Genomic DNA, 27,709 nt, shown 5'->3' with positions numbered 1-27,709 from the left:
ACACACACAAATGTGTGCAAAGATGTATATGTGCATACACACTGGATATGTATAAACAAATATATATTTTTTAATTGTTTTACACGTCAAAATTTTCTGAGTTCTACCTCAGAATGCACTGTTGCTGGCATGTCTCCACTTCTGAGTATTACACTATCTCTCAGTTATATCATTTTCAGTTCACATAAACCTAACAAGGTTCTGATCCTCACTTTATTGTGTGAATTTGACCTTCTTTACTTTTCTGAGTAGTACACTTTGATGGAGCTCTGCTTGTAAGAAATCCTGACTTCATTAACATTGGTGTTGCATTTGCAAAGAGTTTACATGTTCCTTGACTGCCATAAGCAATTAGACTCACTGTTAGTCTAAGGCACTCGGTTTCTCCATACTGAAAGTCTGCAGATGTGTGAGGTTGAGCTGCTGACCTTCACTCCCATCTTTGCTTCTTGTCCATTACAGGAACATCCGTCACTAGGCCAACTTTCTGAAAAGTTAATAGACAACAACATAAATGTCATTTTTGCAGTTCAAGGAAAGCAGTTTCATTGGTACAAGGTATGTTCATGCCTGCAACATCAAAGTTAAAATGCTTGGATTGGTGGTTGAACTGAGGCCATTTTCAGAAGTAGGGATGGGGGTTCTGGAATTCTGATACACTATGTAAATTTAATAATGTCTCAAGGTGAACTTTACAGTATCTTATGTTAGCATTTAGGTGCAAATTCTAAGTCTGTGACACTCTAGGACCATGACATGTGGGCAGTGAAAGCTGGGTGAAAACTATACTCAATACACAAGGGCACAGCCTGACGACTAAGCTGGTACTGAATGTAACAATAATGGGAAACTTCCATCAGATGAGAAGTATTTCATATTCCAACTGTGTCTCTTTCATGTCTGAAGTCCTGCTTGTACCATGGTTCATGGCCATGTCCTTAAAATAGGCTAAGACTGGAGAACAACAGCTGTCTGCTCTTTATTAATTTTTTTGGAGAATTTCATATATAATCACTGTATTTACATCATTTCTACCCCCTCCTTTTCCTTCAACGCCTCACATGCCCCTCAACTCTTCCTCAAATTAATAACATCTTATTATTGCTGAATAGATACACATATATGCGTGTATATATAATATACATCCCACTGTTTTAGTGTTGCTTTCATGTACATGTGTTTAGGTCTGACTTGGGATTAGATAATTTACTAAGACCTGTCAGGGACTCATCCCTAGAGAAAAGTGATTTTTTGATTGCCTGTAGCTCTTCATCTAAGGGTGGGCCCTTGTGAAAATGCTCCCATCCATGTTGGTACGTTGACTAGTGTCATCATTATGCAGGTCTTGTTGAGGAAGCCATATTGCTGAGATTTCATGGGTGAAGCTTCACAGTCATGTGAAGCAAGCATTTGAGGCAGACACCCTGGTCTTCCTTCCATACAATCTTTCTGCCCCTTGTCCCATGATTTCCCAGGAGCCCTGGGTGTAATTGTATTGCAGACGCACTGATTTTTCAACAGCACCAACACACCTAGTTTTGATCTAGATTATGAAGCAAAGAGCCAACAGAAGTCATGGAAGTGGCTGAGCCAGCCAATACTTCATACATAAAAATCATCTCTGTGGTTCCCAGAACCCTTGAGTGTATGTGAGCCTCATAAGCAAAGCAAACATTGTGCATCAATACCAATCTGGAAGTGTGATGTAGCTCCCAGCAGAGAAGTGTTCCATGCCTGTGGCACTGCTGTCTCTCACAGCCTTCTTAGAGTGTCTCTTCCAGCTACTCTGCTACTTGTTTCCAGGAGAACATAATAACCTCAGTTGTCCTCTCTTCACTCAGCCTTCATCTCCTTTACAATTTTTTCTTCCTTCTACTCTCTAAACCTCCTGCAGTGGCCCATCTGCTTTGCCTTTATCTATCTATCTATCTATCTATCTATCTATCTATCTATCTATCTGTTTGTTTACTTACCTACCTACTTACTTATTTACTTATTTGTTTATTTTGAGTCCTTTGAGCAGCCATATTTTCTTTTGACTTCAAAAAACAAAATTTGAAGCTCATTTCCATCTTCCACAAAGCTAGTGTTTCCTTCACCAGTTTACCTCATACCTAATGACAATGCTATCAATCTGAAAGTGCAATTTTAAGTGTATCACTTGTTCTGTTTGAAATTTATGATGAAACTTTAATTCCTTGATTTCCCAAATATATAAACATACCATGTAATCATTTTTTAAAATAATAGCAAATCGACATTCACATGAGTTAGTTCTGGCCCAAACTGAATGGTACAAACCACTAGAATAATGGCACAAACAGCTTCTGTTTGCCGAGTACCTGCCAACTTTCAGACACTGAGCTTAGAAATAGCCATTCTTCCAGTCCTCTTAGCTACACGTAACAAGGGGAGTATTATGAACATGCTCATTTTAAGATGAGCAAACATTTAGAGAGGTTAAAAGCTTGCCTGGTTTCCTAATGACTCAAATCTTGGGCTCTTAACCTTTAAGGTTAACAGCTGACCTTGAAATTTTATTCAGCTTTTTGTGTCTTTTGCCTCCTGCTTCTCTACTGCTTATTGTTTCTTCATGTGTTATTGACACCAGGGTTTATCCTTCCCTTTGTAAATCTGCCATTGAATGATAAAATAGAAAATCAGGTTTATTATTAACTGAATTATGTGCAAAGTAAGAATCACTGGGCTCTCCAAGCCTGACAAGCCCTGCTCAGAGTCCAGTACCCCTACTGTCTGCACTCTCACAGGTGTCATTTTTATAAACTATGTTTATCTCCCAGGCCCATTCTCTACCTGGTTACCTAGAAAATCCACGGAAATCACAGAGATATCCACAATACTCTCTATAGCAAAATGTTCTATTGAAATCATCCTTTGTTTTCAACAGCTAAGTCTCTCATAGGACTTAGGGAAATATGGCCTCTGTACATCTCTCTGGCCTCATTCCCTAGACTGTTTCCTGCCTTGCACTTGTCCTTTCACTGTGCTTCTAATTGTTTGTGCACATACACTCTTCAGGCTGTACCTTTCCTGGGTGGCCTGGTTCTTGTTCTGCTTCCACCCCAAAGAAGCCATTCTCCCTCATTACTTCCTTAGCTCTCACTTATTCTTTGGATAAAACTTTTAAGTCACTTTCTTGGGAAAATAGTCCATGACAATGTTCCCCAGACTGAAATGTTTGCTGGTGTCCCTCCTCATAGTCTTACTCATCAGCTCCATGAAGCTCACACCTTAACTATGACCTTCCATCCAGCCCAGCATGCCCCAAAGTGTCATTCCACAGAACAATATTCTTATTAAACATTTATCTATGTCACACGGGAAGAGTTTAGTAACTAAAAGAGAACTGGAAATGTCAATTATAAATATTAAAGTATTTGCAAATTGCAGGCCTATTCTGAATAATTTGCAAATGTGCATTTTGAATCTCTAAGTGGAGAAAACAACCATATAACTTTTATCAGCTTATTTGCCCTCAGAACACTTTTCATGTTAAAAATAGTTTAGGAAATGCTGAGCTAACTTTAATTGGATTTGAGGTCATGTAATTCAGTATATACATACATACTCATTTACACACAGACCACATATACTGATGCTTCTAGGTTCTCTGGATTGGCAACTCTCTTAGCTTCTTTGTGGTTTTTGTCTTTTTTTCATTCATATAATGGCTTGCCTTCCAGATAGCTACAAAATGTTTAATGTCTTGATTATCCACTGTTTCCATGCTACTGTCATATTATGTACCTGTGAATCACATGTTTTACAGGATCTTCTGCCCCTTTTGCCTGGTGCCATTGCTGGTGAGATAGAATCCAAAGCTGCAAATCTCAACAATTTAGTAGTAGAAGCCTACAAGGTATGTATGTACAGCCTATACAATTTTCTCCAAGTCTATGATTTTTGTGGCAAGGTTCAAAGCAATACTGCTGCATCTTGCAAGGAGTGACAGGAAGAATGTAGGACTAGCTGGGGTTAGCCCTGAATGGACCACAAACTAGCAGTGATGTCTGATGCTTGGAAGAGTCAGTTCTGTTCTCTGTGCCTCATTTGTCCCATGGACAGGTGAACCAAAACTGGTCCAGCATCCAAGTTTCCTTCCAAATTGAAAATTCAGTGAGTCACCAGCTTGTCACAAAAATTTGAATAGTTTCCTACATCATAAATTTAGCAATAAAACAAAACCACCATGGTGTTATTTAAAAAAAAAAATCTTCAGGGGGTGGATGGACTCTCTAAGATATAGAGATTACAAAGAAGGCTTAGTCAGGGTCTCCTTGATCAGTCATTGTAGTGTTCAGTCAATTATCATTTTTTTATCAAAACAGTTAGGCCAAAGTTTCCTTTCCCAGTTGTCCTCTTGGATCATTGGTTGTATGTTGTCATCGTTCATGATGTTTTAAGGGAACATCTGGTCTCTCAAACTGGATCATTCCTGCATTAAAAAAACTCTATTAAAATGTGCTAATACTTACTTTTCTTTTCATGTCCGTCACTTTCTATACATGACTTCACTTAAGCCGCACATCTGACCTTTCAGGCAGCAATTAGTAGTACTATTGTATATTTGTAGGAACAAAGTAAGCCAATTAACCATAGTTCACACAGCCAATAAGCAGAGGCATCAGGATGAAATTCCAGGTGTTACTCCATGCCTCAGCTGCTGTCAGCTGTGTGATATGGCCTGTTGATCTTCCTTTCTTTAATTTTTTAATAGGGTGTCAAAAACTATGCTTTATTCTTCCATGGATTTTATGGGCCAGTTATAAAGTCTCACTTCTCCAGATTTTCTGCCTGCCTGCTTGCCTGACATGTAGAATTAAAGTGTTGAGAGAGCCACAGAGCTGTGAAAAACCTCAGGCTGCTTTGTTAATTGTCTTCAGGCAGCACCTGCTTGCAACTTGGGTTCAAAGCAGGGAGGCGGGAAGCAGACACAGGGCAGAAAATGAAGAAACTGTTTAAACATATTATTCTTTAAAGAAAATAAATCTTGCTAGGTTTGTTTTTGCCGAGGATGATTTTTTTTACTGTCTGAAAACTGCATAGAATGAAATGAACATGAATATCTTAAATTACATCTCTCACTAGTATAAAAAAAATGTTAGATCCTATGGCTGAAGAGACGGCTTAGTGGTTAAGAACACTTGCTTCTCTTCCGAAGGACGGAGGTTCAGTTCCCAACACCTACATGGTGGCTTACAACAATTTCCAGGAGATCCATCACCCCTTTCTGGCCTTCATCAGCACTGCACACACTTACATACATGCAGGCGAAACATTCACACATACTTTTTAAATGTTAGATCCATAGAATTTTGTATCAAGAAAAGGAAAACATATCATTCCTATAAGTAGTTTGTTCTCAAGAGTCATCCAAATGAAAAGGGAGTTTATGCATTTAGTCCTTTCAATTACTACAGTGTGCCTCCATTATATTATCCCAAAATACATAAACGATTTCTTTTCTGCCTTTTCTGCTTATTTGGTAAGCCCAGGATAGCCTTGTACTCCTGATTCTGCTGCCTCAGCCTCCTCCTGAGTCCCAAGATTATAAGCATATACCACCACATTAGGTTTTTTTAAACCTTTGTGTCAGACTTATGAAAAATGAGACAGAGAGCTATGAGTGAGACATTGGCAGTAAAAGCAGACCAGCACTGTTCGGCCTTACATTCTTTGCCTTGTGCAGATGTGTTGACTACCTTAGCCCACTGTGGTTCTGTATAACATTGCAGTGGAAGAATATTAGTGAACTCAACAAAAACTGTCTTTGGCTAAGCCAATCTCCTTAAGACGCTATTATTTTTTATGTGTGTATATCTTTAAAATTCTTTTAGAATTTTATTTGTTTTCAAAGCCCAACAGAAACAATTCACAATTCATTGAAGTATTATACATCAGAAAAAATAGTGTCTCTCCCAACACCTCCTAGATATGAAATGGAATCTGTCCTTTCACCAGAACCTTGATTTCCAAAGCACAAAGATGGAAAATATTGCAGAAATTTGTCTTCATACGATACTTCAAAGACATTAACCCAAGTGATTTGAGCTCTAAGAGGAACAGCAAGCATAGCATGCTGAGTGTGCTACAATGGGAGGCATGTTCTGTCCTGACAATCAATACATATCCACATCATTTTACACCATTGAACGTTTCTCCTAGTTTGCCAGAATTATTTGGGATTGCAGTATATGAGCTCTTGGTGAGAGGAAAATTATGTGTGGGGGGGGTGTCTAAAGTAGTCTTGTCTACACAAATAATATTCATGAACTTGAGGAAAGCATCTTCTTTAGAGGATATGCTATCAGAATTCCATGATCAATTATTCATCAATGGGTACCTATCTCCTTATCAAAGATACGTTGAAGAAGTAAAATCACTTAACTAAAGAATTAGAAGCTACTGGAAGTTTTTTCCACATGCTACAACTCATTCTCCTTGCATAGCTACCTGTTTCACATTTCTGTTATTTTTTGTTTGCAAGTATAAATTTAGGATTTTTGCATGTGCCAGGCTCAGATTTATGTGACCAAATGCATGCATATCTAAAGGACATATTTAAAATAGCTGTATCCTTTGGAACTAAAAGATTGTGATGGAAGATGTTAGTGTGTGCCCAATACATGACATCATGCAGTAGATATTTACTGAATGAGCCTATGAATGATGGTGTAAATACATGCATGGTTTTATACCCCCTAAGAAGTCTTGCTTTAGAATTAAGGCTTGGAAAAAAAAATTACAGATGCAGGCAAGCATGGAGACTTGATAAAACCCTAAGTCCTTCTTAGAGAACCTTGTATGATAATGTTTGTATGGGGATTCCTGTGCATAGCCACAGTTTAGAAATGCCACCCCCACAAAACTATGTGTTTTGACTTTATATTTATAAAACACTAGCTTTTCATGAAAATCAAAAGCGTTTGAAATTCAAGTTTCTTTTGTCAAAACTATGTTCCCTGCTGTAAACTGTCAAAATTCACTTATTATGAAGATGTTTCTTTAAATTTCATCATTAAATATCAGCATGATTTTGAAAGATTATCATTTCAGCACTGGATAAGAGATATTTCTATAAGTGATTAAAATATGTAATCACAGATGTGTGGAAAATCAAGCCATTTAAACACAGTTGATCATTCAATGTTTCTTACTTGTTTTAAATATAATTAGGTTGTTACGAGGAAGCATCATTTTATCTTTTTTTCAGAGCTAGACTTTGATTAAGTTAAATATTAAATCTAGAATGATACAATGCATGAATCTGCTTTGTTGCTATACTGCAGTATGTAATTAAAACCAATGTTTCTGCAGAAACTCATTTCAGAAGTAAAAGTGCAGATGGAAAACCAGGTACATGGTGTCTATTTTAACATCACTGCCATCTGTCCGGATGGGGCCAGAAAGCCAGGCACAATTGGATGTGGAAATGTGACAAGCAATGATGAAGTATGTGTGGTCTGTTTTTCTTGTTTAAGATAAATTGTTTGGTGTACTTTCTCATGAAAAAAAATCAAACTACTATAAAAAATTTACTACTAACTACAAGAGTCTTGTTTCAACTTTAAAGTAGCCTTGTCTCTTCTCAAAATTTCTTCCTAATTGACTATTTTCTCAAATTTTCAAGTTAACACAAATATGTATTGTGTTAAGTACTTATTAAATAGTAGAAATACATTTTGTGGCACAATTGGTCTAATGAGGAAACTACATCCTTCAAGCAAGCAGTATCTGTAATTATACTAGTGACAAAGTATTTTTAATTTCAAATCTGCTCATTCTCAGAGTATGAAATTGAAAGTAGCCATAGGAAAGAATGGGACAGTTGATAAAAGTTAAGAATTCCAAAATCTTTCACTTTGTGATGGCCTCAAGAATGAGACAAAGAAATTTGTTAAAAGCAGTCAAATTGGAGGGATGACATCATTTATATAATAACTAGGAAGGGTTGGGATGCCAAGAGGAGAACTCCAGGTTTCAGCATTATCAAGAGACAGAACCAGATAAGAAAGTGATTCTCCAAGAACTGCCACAGCAGAGCATAGCATGCAGATTATGCTCTCAGCAGGGTCCTGGGGCTGTGGGGTGTCACCTCTCCAACATCACTTACTTAGATTGTACCTGAATGAGCTGGGTGAGAAAATTTCAAATCTTTCTTCCTTCTCACTCTAAGGTTCTGTAATTTTATCACTTTAATTCCATCCTGTGTTGGGAAGGAGGAGTTTTCAAAGTCCTAAAGTTCTAAAATTAAGTCAAAGGGAACACTTTTTCCTCTTTAGTTAGAATAAATTTTTCCTCGTGAGAACATTACAAACCGTGGGTAGTGTGACTGTGCCCACAAGCCATGTATCTTTAATTAATTATCTCAAGCTTCTAATTCTGTAGTTTCCTCTATAATTATTCCTTGGATATTTTTCAAAAGACATCATATACTAGTTTAAATAATACACATTTGATTTCTGCAAAAGTTTTTGTAGTAATGTAACACTAAGCTAACTACTTAAAAACAAAGTCTTTCAAGACTCTCAAATTTATAGCAATGATTGACCTTTCTTCTTACATGTTTTTCTTTCTTTGACTATATCACCTTCAACTAAGTTGTATAAACAGTTTGACTCCTGGGAGCAGTTTCATTCTTCTAGTCATAGTTGCTAGCAGTGACCACATCATTCTACACATCTGTGAATCTTTAAAATTCTTAGAGGTAGAAATAATTTAAGTACAAACCAACACCAACTGCACTGATTTTTATGTGATAAATCCAACTCAAATACCTTGCACATGAAAGCCTAAGTATAGGTCTTTCATTTCATGCTACATAAGTTCCTATTGAAAAGCCCAGAATACGATATTTTAATGTTGGAATTTAATTATTGATATGAATGTTATACACACACAAACACACACACACACACACACACACACACACACACACACACACCCCTGTTTGTGTGTATAAATTTTCTGATTTGCCAAAGCATGTGAAGATGGAGAGTCAGAAAATAAAGATATTAAATCAATCATGTTATGGAAAAACAAGGAATTAGAGAACAAGGAAAAACACTGTCAGGAAAATAAACTGTAGTTTTGGGAGGAAAAAAAAAACGAATTCTTAATTCTTGCCAGTACATTATTTAGTTCTGGAATGATTTCTCCATTTTGACAACAGAATGATTCTGTATTGAGGTCTTGAAATTGGAGAATAAGTCCTAAGCCTCTTTCTCCTGAGTAACATCAGAGACAGCATCGTATTCTCCTTCATGGACAACCTACATATGCTAAAGATCAACTCTGGTCCTTCACTTTGGCCTCTAGAAAATAGAATATAAATAAATACTATTGTCCATAGGAATACCTCAGGGTTCTGAGCCAGAAGAGCAGAAGCCTGTTACTTTGGTTCATTGTTTCCTAACACCAAATGTTCACTAACCCTGTATTTCCAATTCAGAAAATAAATTACTGTTTCACCAGTTTTCTATGAAATCAGCTATCTAAGGGGGCACAGACATGTGAGGACAAATGGATACATGGTGATTTACAGGCCATTAGCAATTGTTGCTTCCTTTAATTCTAATTAATCAGGTAAAAATGGAATTAAAAGGATATTTTGCACCTACATATGAAAGAGATTGCATGTGTGATTTGTAACTATTATGTCTCTAAGATGTTCATTGTTGATTCAAATATTATTACTGAATATAGTATCAGTATCAAAGGATGTAAATATATTTCCTTTTTCCTTTGAAATTTAGGCTCTTTTCAATGTAACAGTTGTGATGAAAACCTGTGATGTCACAGGAGGAAAAAACTATGCAATAATCAAACCTATTGGTTTCAATGAAACCACTAAAGTCCACATACACAGAAGCTGCAGCTGCCAGTGTGAGGATCGCAGAGAGCACAAAGGACAGTGTGCTGATGCGGCCCTGGATTCCAAGTGTCCACAGTGTGATGACAGCAAATGTCATTTTGATGAAGACCAGTTTCCTTCTGAAACTTGCAAGTTGCAGGAGGATCAACCTGTCTGTAGTGGCCGAGGAGTTTGTATCTGTGGGAAATGTTTATGTCACAAAACCAAGCTTGGAAGAGTATATGGCAGATACTGTGAAAAGGATGACTTTTCTTGTCCATATCACCATGGAAATGTGTGTGCTGGTGAGTTGATACACACAGGCAGTTTGAATTAATCACAACTATATTGACAATATACATGTGTGTATCTTTAAATCTGATGTGATGAAATGTTGCCACTCAACCCAAATCAAAGTTTAAAGCCTCATAGTCTATGAAATTAGGTCATGGCAAGATCATGTTTATATTTTTAGTTTGAGTATAGCAACTATTTTTTAAAATCAAAACCTAAAATTAAATATGAATCTCATGTATCCCTTGATCTTGGAAAGATTTACACCAGAAAAGGAAATTACTGGTGATAGCTGACATGTATCCTAGAAGAATGGGGGGTATTCTTCTATAAAGGTCTGACTCATTCCAACAAGTGGCCCCCCTCCTGCTTGCTCAGAGGATTTTATTTCTGTCAGGATGAGGGGAAGTGATCTATAAAAATATAATTCCACTCACTGGAAAATTCTTAAAGCATCATTGTATATGGTATTGTAAGTTTGCAGCCATTCAAACCTCGCCAGTTTATTTTTGGAAAGCCACCAGCAACAGAATGGACAAAGAACAACGTTCTTGAGAAAGCACTGGATTGCTAAGTAATCCAGAAGATTCCCTCTGGCCACACACAGACCAGATTTTGCAATGAAATAGGATAAGATAAAAATATCAAGATTACTTTTTTGGCTAACTCAGTTCACTGCCACCTGCTGGTTAAAGTCCAGAAAAAACCTATGCAGCATTTGAAAATTGAAACAAATTATTGTTTTAAAATAAACTACCTGTAATTTTAATTCCTTGATTGTTTCTCCATGAAAAAGGTAAGTTTGCTTATCATAAAGATCTCTTTTTGTATGTGCATGTTAGTAAGGAAATATGTGTTAAATTATTGGAAAATGAAAATTAAAACCTACAAAATTTAACTCTCTATTCTTGTATAGGCAGAAATCTTGTTGTAAATTATAGAAAAACACTATTACAAGTCATCTTTTTATTCTATTATATACACAAAACACTGTGCTCTAGACACTTATTCAGCTGTAACTGGAATTGTGGATAGGAAAGAAGATAACTTCAGAATAAACCAGCAGTTGTCTATTATATTTTATAGGGAAGAAGAGAATGAAGTTTGTCATCAGTCAATAGAATGGTCTCTCAAAGCAGTTTCATATACAATGAGAATCTGAAAAATCTCAAAAGTCGATATACTGACTCTGTCTATATGATTGTAACCACATACCTCACACACACAGAGGCAACTGAAATCTGCTTTGAATTGCTGTGGGAGTGCAAGCTACAAGGCTGACATGCATTTCCCCTACCACTTTCCCTTGGGAATGAAAACTCATGTTCACAGGTCAACTGGCTAGGATTCAGCATGCTAGCTACATCAGGGAAGGGGATATAGTGGACATTTGTTTGCCTGGACCTCATTTGTTTCACAGTTAGCAAATTGAGCTGATCCAGCAGTAGGCTCTATGGAACAATTAACTTGTGAGTTATTCAGCAATAAAAGAAGGGAGAGAGAGAGAGAAAAAAAGAAGGTAGAAAATAGAGGGAAGAAAAGAGGGGGAATACAAAGAGATTAAAAAAGCGTAAAGAAAGAAAGAAAAAGGAAGGGTGATTCATAGGCAAATAAGCTTGAGAAATACTATATAAAACATAAAATGTACCTCCTTTTGAGACTTCTATTTCACATTGGCATATTAAATTTGGGATACTTTCTATAGTCTAAAATCCATTTAATAATGTGTATCCAAGATTTTCTCAGGTAAATTGTCTGCATAAATGCTCCCCACCCCACCCCACACACACACATCCCTTTCTCTTTCTCATTGTACAGCCTAGTAACAGCTCATAGCACAGATGAAGCCTGCCTTCATGAAGGTGTTGAGGATAAGGGGGATTATTTTAGCTTCTCGGAAAACCTATCCTTAACCATGCCTGAATATATAGAAGCACTAACATGGCTGCCTGGTCATCTTGCAAAAGTTTCCTAGGCACCTAGCAACGGTGACTAGGGTAGAATGTGGAATCCATTGACCAAATACTTACTTGCTGATTTCAAGTCAGCCTTTATAGCTTCATTATATTTATGTACTTTTAATTTAAAACTTGAAAGCACAATGACATTTAAGAAGTTGGGCAACCACCAAAGTAGGGGCTTTCTTTATACATGTTAGCATAATATATTGAATATATTGGTAGGGGAAAATTATCTACAATAGAACATCTTTTAAAACAGACACTCCTGCCGGGCGGTGGTGGCGCACGCCTTTAATCCCAGCACTCGGGAGGCAGAGCCAGGCGGATCTCTGTGAGTTCGAGGCCAGCCTGGGCTACCAAGTGAGTCCCAGGAAAGGCGCAAAGCTGCACAGAGAAACCCTGTCTCGAAAAACCAAAAAAAAACAGACACTCCTAGATCTTGGCACTGCTTTGTCAAAACAAGATGCTGTTTCCCTTCATAAAACTGTTACATGTTTCCATTAAAAAGAAAGAGGCATTACAAGGTTATTAGTGAGTGGGACTGGTGACCCTGATCTTGGTGTGATTTTGTTGCAGGGCGTGGGGAATGTGAAGGTGGCAGATGCCAGTGCTTTAATGGCTGGGAAGGAGATCGGTGCCAGTGTCCGTCAGCGTTAGCACAGCACTGTGTCAATTCCAAGGGCCAAGTTTGCAGCGGGAGAGGCACCTGTGTATGTGGCCGGTGTGAGTGCACTGATCGCAGGAGCATTGGCCGCCTCTGTGAGCACTGCCCAACCTGCCATCTGTCCTGCAATGAAAACTGGTATGATTCTGTCTCCAGCACGAACAAAGCAGTCCTTGCTGAAGGCTGTTTTTGTTCTTTATTCTGCCGCCTTTAATCTTAGTTGGTGGATCCTTAGTTACTATCATACAAAAATAATGATGATGATGATTTTTAAAAACTGAATGGGAAATTTTAAGAATTAGGATACTAAAATTCCCATCTTTGGCTAGTAAGTTGCTTTGGAAAAATTAGAACAAATCTACATAAAGTCACTACTATATTTGTTTGGTTTTTAAAAATAATTTTCTGAAAATAGAGGCTGCCAGCTAACCTACTTATTGCCATTTAGCTTTGTGGTGTACAATAAGTTGCTAAAACTCTCTGTGCCTCTGGTTAAAATTAAAACTAATAACAATACATTTGTGAAAGAATTATAGTTGCTATGAGCACTCGGGATGCATAAATGGAAAGCCCTGTGTTACATGACAGTGACATTATTATTTTATGCTAAAAATATTTTCCAATATCAATCTGAGACCTGCTCAAAGAACACTTGTGTAAATGTCACTGTGCCTCCACTTTGCTTGTTCAAGTTTTTAAAACATGTACTTTTCAGATCAGTAATGCAAAAAAGAATTTTAGAAATATGCAAAGTAATTTATTTAAATCATTTAGAAATACAATGTTTTAATATACTGGTGTTTATTTATTTGCTACTGGGGATTGGATCCAGGTCTCATACATGTTGAGCAACTACTCTACCAAGCAACATATCCTGCCTTTTTTTTTCTTTTTTTCTTTTTACTTTTGAGATAGTGTTTCGCCCAAGGTGGCCTCTGAATTTAGCTCAGGCAGCTCTAGAACATATAATCTTCCTGCCTTAGTCTTTCGTGTAGCTGGGATTACCAGCTTGGGCCACCAGGCCTTGCTGATGGGATTAGTTCCTAATGGACCTAATCAAGATTGCCTTTTTGCAGTAGTAACACTGTCCCATTCCCTGCACAGGAACTGCATGCAATGCCATCATCCTCACAATCTGTCTCAGGCTGTACTTGATCAGTGTAAAACCTCCTGTGCTGTCATGGAACATCATCGTGCAGACCAAGCATCAGGTAAGCGTGTGGAGGCTCCTGGGGCTAAGGGGTCTGCCAAGTACCACTTACTTCCTGAAGGAAAGAGCAGTGGCTTCGTATTGATTCCACTATAAACATTTTTAAAACACTATGCCACAAATATAAAAAAACTGTGCTTATTTGTATATACAATATTGAATTGAGTTGGTGATCCATTTTTTAATCTCTCAGAGATGGAATTCCTAAGTGGTCAGAATTCCCTTCTCATCCTCACAGCCCTATTTCTGTGCTGCCTACCTCCACCAAGGAGCATGCAAAGTAATTACCTAGACATACTTCCGTGAGCCAAAATATAGGTTCCCCGTGTACAATGATTTCTTTAAGAGGTCAGAGCCGTGGTTTTTCTTCATAACCTAAATTTGCTGATGACCCTCCTCATATCTATCTAAAGTTCATTCTCCTGTTTCAGGTGAAAACCTAAGATTTTAAGTGATCATCTGCTGTTGCAGTATACCTAACTTCCAAAGGTTATGAGGCTAGGCATGTAGCTCTGTTGGTAGAGCACTTGCCTGGCATGGGCAAAGCCCCATGTTCAATACCCAATATCACATAAAACTAGGCATCATGGTACATAACAGAACTTGGAAGGTGGTGCCCAGAGGATCATAAGATCAAGGTCAGTTTCAGATCATAGGGAATTCAAGGGCAGCCTGGACCATGTAAGATCCTGCTTTTAAATTTTAAAAAGAAAAAAGAAAAACATAAAGAAAAATGAAAAGGTGATGTATAAATAGGAAAGATGTGAGAGCTACATTCAAAAACTACTTTTAAACAAATTTATTGGGGTACTCCCCCTCACCTCCCCCCCAAAAAAAACCAAAGCCCACTTTGCACAGGCCTAAGCTGTACCACTATCCATGACATAGAAGCTATACGTGCAGTTAAATCTTCAGAAACACACCCATTGCTTCTACTATTTCAAGAAACAGAGAAGCCAGCCCTCAGAGGACAACAGAGTAGAAATGTCTCGCACATCTTAGTTTCCCATATTTCATTCCCATCCATGCTTATCTTAACCCACAGTGAATTTGGCTCAGAAAAAAGTCCCATGTGCTGCCAGCTGAGGCTGCAGCAATCTCTCCAGAAAGCCAAGTGCCTCCTAATAAAGAAGGGCCCTACATGTCATTAATTATGTTAAGTAAACACTACTCTGACTTAAGTGTTGTTGCAAACAGTATTTCCTTAAATCTCCTTAGAAAAAGGCCCAGCCTGACCTCAGCTTCGAAAAGCATGACCAGGGGCAAAGGTTAGACCATCCATAACAATATGGGGAAAATGCATACAGATTTGAACCCTCAAAGGGTCCTCTGGCTAACACATTAGTAATATTTCTGAAATGCATCAGTAGCTACAGGGCTTCCCTCCCCTTGACAACTATTGTGCAAGGAGAGGAAAAGGGCATTTGTTAGGCACCTCAATTATCTGTCCACTCAATCACACTTACAGGGTCTTCTTTCAGTCTCTCTGGCTAAGCTCCCACCAGGCAAAAAGCCAAGAGTAGGATCAAGCCACGTGCCCCTCTGAGGATCGGCTAAGTGAGCCAAAGGACCTCAGTCTGTCAGGACATAAGCCATGAGGGTCATTAACCTGAAGGGAGTTGTAGAAGATCAAATAGTACCATCTTTGGACACACATTCTGTTTTCTGTCCCCATGAATCTTTAACAAGGAAGCATTATACTGTACTGGCATCTGTTGTTTCCATTCCAATAAGTAGGAATGGGTGTGTCTTTGACCTCCTCAAGGTCTTTTGTCACCAGTCACAAGAAATGGTCTCTATTAAGTCTACCTAGAAAAGACCTCTTGTCCCCATTACTGAAACTTTGCCTTGTTCAAGAGGCATGCTGAGTTATTATTGGACTTTCAGGCCAGAATCAGCCATACATGGATGCTACTCTGCTTGTGGCCTTGGAACGTCCTCTCCGGAGAGGCTTTTTCAGAGGCAATTACTACATTCAGACCAGGTCCCTGAAGCTTGCCGAATGGGTGGAGAAACACATGCTTCAGTCCAGGAAGTGATTTTATGAATCTGGGGCAGCTTGTGAGCTCTGTGGAATACCCACTATTGTGCAACCATGTTCCTCAGAGATTAAAGTAGACTCCGGGCAAGCATAGAGCCTGCAAATTTTCCAGTAAGAGTTTGCCAGAGACTTGGTGCTAAAACAAAGGTCTACCATGCTCCCTCTCCTAAAAGAGCTTTTCTTTCTTCAGCTAGTGATCATTTGTTCTTAGAGGAACACATAATGAATTTGTGCAGGCAAACAGACTAGATTAGTAAAGTTAATTAGTGAAAGATGAGACAAGATATTTAGGTATTGTCTGAGATATGGCATTCTTACTTCTCAGAGGCATGATGTGTAATAAAAATGAAATCCTACACCAGGGTTAAGAGGAAATTTATTTGCCTATTAGAGTGGTACTGAGTTTAGCTTCTGCAGATGTTTACTTTATTTTCCATTACTGCTGAACAACAAAGTAGGAGAAAGCACAAAAAGAGAAACACATGCTAAATACTTGGGGCTGCTCAATAGTTTTTAATCATATTTTCCACATAGTGCTGAACATTACACACCACTATAGCTCTCTCTGTTGTAAAGAAACTTACATGCAGGTAAGAGATATTGTGGATATTCTCCAAAGACAGGTTTACTGTTTTGAGTAAGCAATAATGCCAGCCTCCTATTTTGAAAATACAGATTTGTAAATAACTCTGTTTCTGTTATAGGAATATAAACATCATTTATTTGACAGAAAACTTTTATTTACTTTTCTAAACTTTTTTTTAACCCATCAACTTGTTTTCTTTCTTGCAGAATGTTTATCTGGCCCAAGCTATCTGCGAATATTTTTCATCATATTCATAGTCACATTCTTGATTGGGTTGCTTAAAGTCCTTATCATTAGACAGGTGATACTACAATGGAATAGTAATAAGATAAAGTCTTCATCAGATTACAGAATGTCTGCTTCCAAAAAGGTTGGTGAATTCAGAGGATAGCTGTCAGTATGTGACTGTCCTGTTCTAATACTCAGCTGCTTCACTAATGCTACTATTTCTTCTCCACCAAGGATAAACTGATTCTGCAAAGTGTTTGCACAAGAGCTGTAACCTACCGACGAGAAAAGCCCGAGGAAATAAAAATGGATATCAGCAAACTAAATGCTCACGAGGCTTTCAGGTGCAACTTCTAAAGAAAGATTAAAACAACAACAACAATGATAATAACAAAACAACACTGTTGGAAACTGGATTTTTTTTTACACAATTACTCTGAAAAAAGTATAATATAAAAAGTCACAGGAGGAGACAAAGTATTGAAGATTGTGCCACGAAGACTGGCAAGTGTCTTCACAACCATGTGACTCACCCAGCTGCTGAACCTTTCAGAGAACTATGTGTCTTACTACTGTTGGATACTAGTGTTGTAGCACTTTACTGTAATATATAACTTATTTAGATCAGCGTAGAATGTAGATCATCTGGAAAGCACTGATTACACTTTACAGGTTCCTGTTATCCCTGCACTTCCCAGACACAGTGCTGTGAAACAGATTGGCATGGTGTTGCTACCACAGTGCAGTGTTTCTTGCACACAACCTGCTGATGGAAAACATCTAGGAGTCACTGAAAGCAGTCAACCACACCAACTGGCATTGTCTAGACGTGCACAACCAGCTGAATAACGGTTAGTATTTCACTTCAGTTGGAGGTGAATAGATAAAACCTTAAACCTAAGGGGTGTTGCTTTTGAAACTGTGTGGTTTGGTGCATGTGCATTTCTGTTTTCTTCTCTTTTGCAAAATGGATATTGACTCCAACATCTTCTCTTTTTCGCATTTATACTCTGTTTTTTCTTCCTTCTGGAATAAGTTTATAATGTCATAGATGACTGGATTAAATAAGTGCTAAATTACTACTGCCATAGAAATCTATATGACCATGTCACTTTATTAGAATACTGGTTTTTAAAGCTGAATGTTAATAAGGGTCACTGTAAAGTGTCATCTAAGTCCACAGCTTCTTTGTCGGAAGATACAGAATTTTTTACTTTCTTACCTGTCAAACTGGATATATTGTTTCACTATCTCATTAATCTAACCTGTAGCCTGAAATCCACAAGGTGTCTACAGAACTGCTTGAAGTGGAGTGCCCTTTTCTGAGTATGCTCTCTTGATTTTTACTCCAAGTTGATATCAACAGTTTTCAAAGGGAAAGCTGTACTATTTTTCCCCCTGTGCAGTCTAAGGGCATTCTTTGAATCATCCCAACCTGACTCATGAGAATTAACAAAGGCATAAAATTGGAGAAGGGTGGGTAATATCTTAGAAATAAGCTAATCCCCTCTTTTTGTTAGCCAGGGAACTGAGGCTTAGAAAATATAAATGATTCACAAAAACACAGAAGCAACAAAGTGGCACTATTAGAGAAGATCTGCCTTATAATTACAGGCCAGCATTGCACAATAGCACACTACCTCTTAAATTTGCAAAATATCCATGGCAAAACTTAAAACATAATTTATTGAAGTCCTGAGTGTATTTTCATGAGAATATTTCAAAGCAAGGTAGAAAAGGGTACTTTAAATGGATTTGTGTATAAGCAGTTTATTGTTTTTCTCATTAGCCACATTCTGATAAGGCTTTGGTACAGCCCTTCCCTCCACACAGTGGCTATAAGAACAAGTCTCCTCGAGCTGTGAATGGCTCAGCTTAAAGCCTTCATGCAGAGGCTTGGTACTTGAATCCTAAATTCCAACTGTCCTACATGTAGCACATGTTTTACCTGTGACAACAGAGTAATCTAAAGAAGTGTCTCTCCCAGGTTTGCTGCTTCCCAGCACCTGAAAGTTCTAGATATTTGCATTTTGATGAAGACTAACTTCCACTAGATATTGCACCCTAGGGGCCTGGAAAGCCTATATGCTATTTTCTAGCCAGCAAACATGACAAATCCCTTAGAAGTGCAGTGGTGATGCTGCTGACTTGAACTGTTTCTTCTGCCTCCATGGGGGATGGGCATCGTCAAAATACTGCATATTGTGACTGTGTGTCAGGAAACTGTACTCACTAAAGCTGGTGTGAAAAATCATATTTTGCTGCTCATAACATACAGTATCCTTTTATAAATATATAAATTAATGGATGCTTGGCAGTCCCCCCCCCCAAAAAAAATGGAAGATATCCACTAATTAAATGCTGACAACTTAAAAGTAAGCAGTATTTATGAACAATAGATTATTTCCAGGTGGAATGAGCAAAAGAGCATACTTAAAGGGAATCCTTGAAAAGCAAGGATTTGTACTCTTTTAGGCCCTCACTAGTTTGCACTAATTTTAAGATGGAGCAAGATTGTTGTCACAGGAAAGACAAACTTCCTTGCCAGGAATTCAGTGCCAGGTGATAATATGTACTTAACACATGGAATGTCTTGTGGTTTCTTTTTCTCTTCTTTTTTGTTAACTTAAAGAGCTAATTCTTAAAAATTGCAGGGCTCATATTTTACTTGAATAATTGATGTTCTTCGGTTTAATAGTTTGTGAGATGAAAATTAATATTTGACTAGATAGAATTAACAGGTAAGGGGAAACAGGGTATTCTTAGACTAAATAATTTATGTACTTAGAGACTATTTTCAAATGCTATGATGGCAAGAGTCTTTTGAGAGTTGTTGATAGTAAATGCAATTAATTGAATTTTAAATTGTTAGTAAAATTAATGACTTGAATGATATTTTTTGGCATGGCAGCATTTTGTGCCCTGGTGTGTAATTATTCAGAAATGTTCCATACATCCACTACATATGCAAGTTGTTTCTTCTGAGACATTTGTACACTGCAGTACACATGTATTTATAGACACTTGATACAATTTTTAGGTATTTTCTACTATTTATTAAGCCATAGACATTCTCTAAAAGACTTAAAAATTCACTAAAAAAATCCAATTATGTCCCAAATGTTCAATTTAACCCAGTTTATAAAAATAACAAAAAAATAGGTATCTCTAGAGACAAATTTTTCAAAACTCAAAAAACTAAAATTGTGTATACATCAGATGCAAACCTTCACCAAAGAGTAAATTTCAAATATTTTAATATTTACCTAATCTCCATTGAATATATTCTTGTATATGTCAACAGATATCCAGGAGATACTGAAATCATTTATTATTGATGAATTATGAATATTTTTCTCCATTGAATTATATTTTTTCTGGTACTTGGTAGAATAGATTATACTCGATGGCTTTTCCTTCCTTTCCTGGCTCCTGTTTGTCCCATTCACACTTCTCTAGAAATAGGCCATAAGCTTCAAGACAATAAACCTAATTGCAAAAAATAACTTTAATAATATACTTAAGTTCTTCATTTACAAAGATCTGCTAATTTAAACACTCATTTGGACAAAGACAGCCCCACTAAAAACAAAGAATTTAAAATTTTTACAACTAGTGATTTATGTTTTCATTAAGGTAGCAACTCAATTGTATTCTCTGTTTACTTTTAATACTTAGTTTACAGCTATCCTTATGTCTTTATGACCTTAAAAACACCATTTCATTTCATGTGATGCAAACATTTTCAAAGGGATATAGAAATAATATTCCTTCAAAGTTTTCTCTTTTCATATTCCATAATCCCTGCATGGCAAATTACTTGTGATAACTTATTAGAATGCCTACTGTGTGTCTTGCTGATTCTAGGACACACACTTATTCAATTTAGCATCTCCAAAATTGTGATGTCTCTTGAAATTGTCATCTGTAATGCAGTGTTTAAAGTTGTATTGGAATAAACACTATACTACTTCAACTTATTCAAATATTCATGTGTACAGGGAAATTTCTTTCCTTATACATGTTTATGAATTTGTTTGTGATAACATGTAAAGCCAGTTTTCAATACAACTGAGCCACATACCACTCAACACAGACCTAACTGGCTATCCGCTTGGATCCTTGCATCTCCAAGTTACAAAAGCTCTTTCAGGGTCCCATTTATGTGTTATTATAATAGCAGTGATTTAAGCAAACCTAAGTTAACTGATGAAATCAGAGGTTTCTCGAACTTTTATTTAGGGGTCTTTAGTCTTTATTCCTTTTGAAGGGATTGTTTGAAAGGATCATCTCACTTTTAAATAAGTTAACTGGAAAAAAAGGTTACATGAATACATCATAGTTAGAGTTCACAGCAATTTGTATGCTTGATGTCAGCTGCAAAAGAATAAATAATGCAACCAATTGGTCTTGTGGAAAAGATTTCCTGTCAGGTCTCCCAACTTTCTTAGTTTTCCTTATCCTTTCTGTTCTTTTGATGTTTTCCTTGGCTTTAGTAACTTTCCTTTCCAGCCCATGTGATGGCTGTTATAAAACTGCATAGTTAAAATATAGTACTTATGTGAAACAATTGTTCAACTCTCTGGGCAGCTTTTGATCAAATATGTGAGAGTGATAACACTACTCTGTGTCTACCTGAAGTACCTTCCTGCATAAAATGTATCCTTGTAAGCTAACTCTTTCAATCAGGTGTCTATTCTTCAGAACCAATTTCAGTACAATTGTCTAACACATCAGCATAAAGGAAAAAAACACTGCAGTCGTCAAGGATGGAAATCATGTGATTTGTGTAAAGAACTTTTACTGACTTTACACAGACAAATGTGATTTTGACAGCAAGTCTGCACAATGACAACTATGGTACATAGATTTTTTTTATTGAAATATTGAGTAAAATTATTTTTCATTCTAAATTATAAGAAAGTATAAATTTGCACATATTAATATAGAAATTCATTTTGTGTATATTTAACATACCTTTAAAGCTATTTTACATGTACTAGCTACTTTGTTAAGGTTTGTAAATCTCTGCAAAAATGATTAGACATGTTTTAAAATTATCAATAATATAATCTTAGTTTGTTTCACTTAACAAATACTGCCTTTGTAAAAAGAAATTTAATATAGAATGTATTTTTAAATCAAAATATTTGAATATAAAATAGCTCAAAGAAAAACAAATTATTCATGAACAAGTTTTGTGTTGTTTCTGGCTTTGAATTATATACAAGGTGAAACTGCCTTAAATGATACAGAAGACTGATAAATATGACAATTTCACGTACTATACTATGAATCTCTTCACATAACTGGTTGACTACTAACTTTTATGTATTTATTAAAAGCTGACACTGTAGATTGTTGTAAGATGTTTATTTTTCTAACAGAGCTTATAACAGTTTGTGACAAGGCATTTAATTAATAAAACCATTCTGTCTAAATGTACGTGTTAATCAATATAAAATTTTGTTTTAAAATGAAACTTTAAAGCTCTAATAAAAACATAAAGAATATATTAAATTGTGTTTTATTTTCTATGTGCTTCACAACCCTCCAAGTCTCAGGAAACAGCATTGACACGTGAGAAAATGTGGCAGTAGTCACATGCTGTCACTGACAGAGGACATTAAATCATTTTTAAAACCTACTGTTTTTAGCTATGAGAATCACTGAGGAAGAGCTGTGGCATCCTAAACTACCCTTGCCCCTTTAGGTGATCCCTAATGATGGAAACAGAAAGGCCATCCTAATGACAGAGTATTAAAAAAAAAATTAGTCCATTTTAAAACTGGCATTCTCTACCTTTAAGAGATTTCTACCATGAGATATAGGATACATTTGACACAAACATCACATTACTAACATCCAATTGTTCATTCTAGAATGTCACCACTAAGCAATTGAAATTTATTAAAAGGTGTTGAAGTTCTCTTTTGTTTAACCTAAGGGAAAGAATAAGACAGAAAGGTGGAGGACATATTAAACAGGACAGACTTTATCTTTAAGGAGCTCTTAATAATTTGAAGAGGTTATGTAACACACCATTAGATAGAAGACACGTTGAAAAGTTCAGAGAGAAGCTACTAGAAATTCGATCTCACAGCCCTTCATTTTGAGGATTCATCCCAGTTGTGTTTGGACTACACCCAGTCTTTGAGGGGCAATTCTTCCCATCCTGGTGTAGTCACAGAATCTTCCTCCCGCGTTTCAATAGAGTATACTGTGATTTCCAGGCTCCTTTGCAGCCAAAAGAAGATATAGTGACAGGAAAGAGAACTGATATGTTCAAGTCTGATTTCCCTTTCTCCTTCTCCCTTTTCATTATCTAGGGCAACTAGAGAAACTGCGTTGGCATAGGGAACTCTGTCCTGAGACTGACAGCTTCCTCTTTACCTAATGGCACTCACCTCAAAACTCTCAAAACTGATCCCTGGCAGGTAAACAGTGTAGTTATATATACCATTTGACATGACAGCAGACAACCTGTAATACTAACTGACTCATTATATAATTGTCTCAATGAATCTTCACTGATATAAATACCTTTCCCCCTAACTGTTCAAAGCAGAATGAGTTACAGAGAGGTTCAGGAACTTACAAAAATGCATCAAGCCAATAAATGGCCAGGCCAGTGTCCACCATACCCAGGTCTACTTTTCTTTTCATAAGTGATTGACCATGTGTATTTTGAGGATAATTAACCAGTTCAGCTATCAGAGGCTACTTTGTCCCTGCACCCCAGAAGACACAGGCAATGAATAAAACAGAGGAGCTGCTATGTGAGCACAAATGCTACATAGTAATAAATGGCAATTGAAATGCCATGTACACTAAGATGCCACAAGTAAAGGAGGACATAAGACTCAGAGAAAACAGCACTGGCCTCGCAGGAAAAGTGTGTGTGGACATGGAGAAAGGGAGCGTCAAGAGAGAGCTAGGAAATGGTAAAGCATGACCACAAGGCAAGGGGAGTGGTAATTGCATTCAGAGACTGTATAGGATAACAAAAGGCAGTGACCTACCAGTCCAAGCTATGGAACACTTGGAGTCAAAGGTAGGCATGCTACATTTTGAAAGTGGTACTGTTGGAAGAAACATGATTGGAATATAATTACAAAAACTATAATTCACATTAATTTTATATTCTCAAATGTAAATACTTATTATTTAGTACTTTAAAGTATTTAATTCTAATGAATTCCCTTTGCTATTAAATTCAAATACTATTTAATACTAATGTTAAAAAAACATAAAATCAAAAAGAATTCTAATTCTAACTTCTGAGTGGCAATCGCTTTCATATGTAAGCATATTTATATTTTCATTTTGTTTTCTATGTGATTTATGACTATTATTATGCAAGTGGTACATATATATTACAGAAGCTCAAAACTCCCTAGACATGAAAATAAATTCTCCAAAACAACCACCCAGTTGATTATTGCCTTTTTTTTTTTTTTTCAGAAAAGGCACACATCTGTAGCGAAGAAAGACATGATAAGTACTTGTACTTGTTGTTCTTTCTGGAGTTTTATGTATTAAGATACACCTTTTTCTTCAAAAATATATCAAATATTTTGTCTGTAAAGATTTAAAACTAAATTTGGGGTAGTTTTTGCTGGTGTCTCTGCATGTGTACACACCTGTATGCATGAAGACCAGAGGACAACCTCAGCTGTCTCAGGTGTTGTTCCTCAAGTGCCATCTACCTTACTTTTGAGACAGGGTCTTCCACTGGCCTGGAACTCACTGAAAAAGCTAGACAGGCAAGCCTCCAGGATCTGACTATCTCCACCTCCCTAGCCCTGGACTGACAGAGTGTGTGCAACTACACCAGCTTTTCTTTCCGTTGCATTCTGGGAGTTGAACTCAGATACTCATGTCTGCAGGACAAGCACTCTGCTGACTTAGCTGTATTGCCCCTAGCCTAAAACTCTGCTTAAGAGATAAACTGTGCTTTACCCATAAGTTTACCATAATCATGTTCACTGAGGAAAGAATAAACAGGATAAGATATCAAATATCAAGCATTGTTAACATCAATATTCAGGAAAAAATGTTTTTAATGGGAAAGACTTGTCTACTTTTTTAAAGATTGATTTATTTATTATGTATACAGTGTTATGCCTGCACATATGCCTATAGGCCAGAAGAGGGCACCATATCTCATTATAGATGGTTATAAGCCACCATGTGGTTGCTGGGAATTGAACTCAGACCTCTGGAAGAACAGCCAGTTCTCTTAACCTCTGAGCCATCTCTCCAGTCCAAACTTGTCCATTTTTAACAAAGATGAAAAGAAACCAGAGTAGAGAGAAACATTCATATTGGGAAGGTCTGGTGAATTGAGATATGACACAAGGGTGGCCATTTCAAACTGTGACAAAGTAGAGTGCATAAAAAAGAGAACAGAGTTTCCATGAGAAAATAAAGATTCAAATAAATGTATAGATAAAGGGACTACAAGGAAGCTTGGGAACTGAGTTGATCTAGGCTATAAAGAAGTTACTCCAAGAGAATTCTAATGCCAGCTCCAATAGTTACTTCTGGCATCTGTCCAAACTGGATCAAACTCCCAGACTGGTCTCACAAACCATATTATTCTTGCCAATCCTTGACTTGTAGACTAAATTCTCACATTATCAAAATATTTGGCCAGACCAAACCAAAGCAGGGAATTTTTAAACCACGTCAATGATCGTACTTTCAATGATTCGTAAAATAAATCTAATTGAAAGAGCAACAATATGTGTTTTAGTGTGGAAATTGTGGTCATCTTTACAGGCCATTGTGCACTGCGTGAGAAAAGCAGGTGGCACCTGTGTGCTGCTCTGCATCCCCCTGTGGCACACTGAAGTTGCTGCACTGTGGATCAATGCCATTCTGACTTCTGGCCTTAATCAGACAAGCTCTCAGGCCAGACTGGTAACAGGGACATTCTTTCTTTATTAGCTTTTCCATATTATGTACAACTTTGTTGTTATGATTATAAAATTCACTGTAACCACCACTAAAATAATGAGAATAACCCACTTAAGAAAAACTCTTAATTTGCCAATATTTTTCCATATTAAGTGCGCCTTGTAATCTATGAGCCCCAGACTTCCACAGAGGAGCCCCTGGGCCAGTAGTAGCATCACCAGGAAACCCTGCTGATGAGACGAAATTTTGGTATCTAGCTGTCTCAGTTAATGTTCTATTGCTGTGCAGAGACACCATGACCATGTCTACTCTTATAAAGGAGAACAATTAATTGCAGCTGGCTTACAGTTCAGAGTTTTAGTCCATTATAGTCATAGTGGGAAGCATGGCAGCACACAGGGAGACTTGGTGCTGAAGAGGTAGCTGAGAGGCTTATAACTGGGTTGGCAGCTAGAAGGAAGAAAGTGGGGGGGGAGACTGACTGACAAAGAGAGCACCACTTGGCCTGGGGTGAGAACTTGAAGCCCAAAGTCCACCCTTCCACTTTAACAAAGCCACACCTACTCCAACAAGGCCTCACTTCCTAATTCCTATCAAGTAGACCCACTCCCTAAAGACCAAGCACTCAAATAGATGAGCCTGCGGGTGCCATTCTTACTCAAGCTACCACAGTAGCCAAAATTTTCAGAGTCAGAAACTCTAGAAATGGGTCCCAGCAATGTGTGCTCACAAGCTCTCTACAAGGCTTCAATGACTGGCAACATTTAAGAATCACTCCATAAAGATGGCAATGGGCAGCAGCAGACCATAAGGTAGGGGCAGTTTTACCTGATTTTAGTGAGAGCAGAGTTGTGCTACAAGCATCTGCTCAAATTTGTTTCTAGTCTGTGAAGTTTTCTCTTATTTTGGTAGTATTTCTACTTTATCATAGGCTTGATAGAAAAAAGTTCTTCGGGGGAAATGTATACTGGAGGAAAAAGAAGGGGGGTTGGATTGATTGGAAGTACAAATGGAAAAGCATAAATGTACCCAACTTAATTTTCAGTGATACTCAAGCTCCAAGATAAAAAAAAAAATCTAGGTACCTACCCTGCTAGGCTTCTGCTGGTTTTTCCTATATCCATTTCTCTAACATCATTAAATGGAAATGAGTTCCAGCATAATTGAGGGTATACACTGTTATAGAGGAAAAAACAAAACTATCTTCTCTTATAAGTGTTTACCAATTATCTAGAGTGGGAAGGACCCTCATGTTAGTCAGGAATCTAGGTGAGCCTACTAGAAGATGAGCAGAGAATACTATTGGGGAAACAACAGGAGCCTGGGAGGGTCATTCTATGCACTATGAATTAAAAGTCACAGATTGTTACACATTAGATGCTATCTCAGTCAATGTTCTATTGCTGTGCTGAGACATCATGAACAGGGCAACTCTTATAAAGGAAAACATTTAATTGGGACTGGCTTACAGGTTCATAGGTGTAGCCCATTATTATCATGGCATGAAGCATGGTGGCACACAGGCAGACATGGTGCTGGAGAGGTAGCTGCATCTGGATCAGCAAGCAGTAGGAAGAGAGACAATGGCCCTGGATTGGGCCCTTGAAACCTCAAAGCCTGCCCCCATTGACACACTTCCTCCAATAAGGCCACACCTACTTCAACAAGGCTACATATCCTAATCCTTTCAAATAATGCCACTCCCTATGAGTTTATGGGGCCATTTCCTATTCAAATCACCACATTCCACTCCCTAGCCCCCATAGGCTTGTAGCCATATCATAATGCAAAAATGCATTTAGTCCAACTTCAAAAGTCCCCATAGTCTATAATAGTCTCAGCACTATTTAAAAGTCCAAAGTTCAAAGTCTCTTTTGAGATTCATGTAATCTCTTAACTGTAATCCGCTGTAAAATCAAAATGGAAAAG

At 37.3% G+C, this 27,709-nt stretch overlaps 1 protein-coding gene across 1 annotated transcript in view; it reads left to right on the top strand.

The window, feature by feature from the left end:
• Positions 1-22,371, top strand: part of Itgb8 (integrin subunit beta 8) — an 83,220-nt gene extending 60,849 nt beyond the window's left edge. Inside the window, exons 7-14 of the mRNA XM_052739209.1 lie at positions 463-558; positions 3,791-3,880; positions 7,339-7,473; positions 9,777-10,179; positions 12,706-12,931; positions 13,898-14,004; positions 16,837-17,000; positions 17,093-22,371. Of these exons, the coding sequence (XP_052595169.1) occupies positions 463-558; positions 3,791-3,880; positions 7,339-7,473; positions 9,777-10,179; positions 12,706-12,931; positions 13,898-14,004; positions 16,837-17,000; positions 17,093-17,215 (1,344 nt within the window). The 3' untranslated portion in view covers positions 17,216-22,371. The remainder of the gene's footprint in view (positions 1-462; positions 559-3,790; positions 3,881-7,338; positions 7,474-9,776; positions 10,180-12,705; positions 12,932-13,897; positions 14,005-16,836; positions 17,001-17,092) is intronic.
• Positions 22,372-27,709: the final 5,338 nt, after the last annotated feature.

This window comes from Peromyscus californicus, unplaced genomic scaffold (assembly GCF_007827085.1).
Source record: "Peromyscus californicus insignis strain IS unplaced genomic scaffold, ASM782708v3 Scaffold_15__1_contigs__length_86483966, whole genome shotgun sequence".
Lineage (NCBI taxonomy): Eukaryota > Metazoa > Chordata > Mammalia > Rodentia > Cricetidae > Peromyscus > Peromyscus californicus.
The sequence above is the reverse complement of the archived record's forward strand: the minus strand, read 5'-3'. Positions and strand labels throughout refer to the sequence as shown.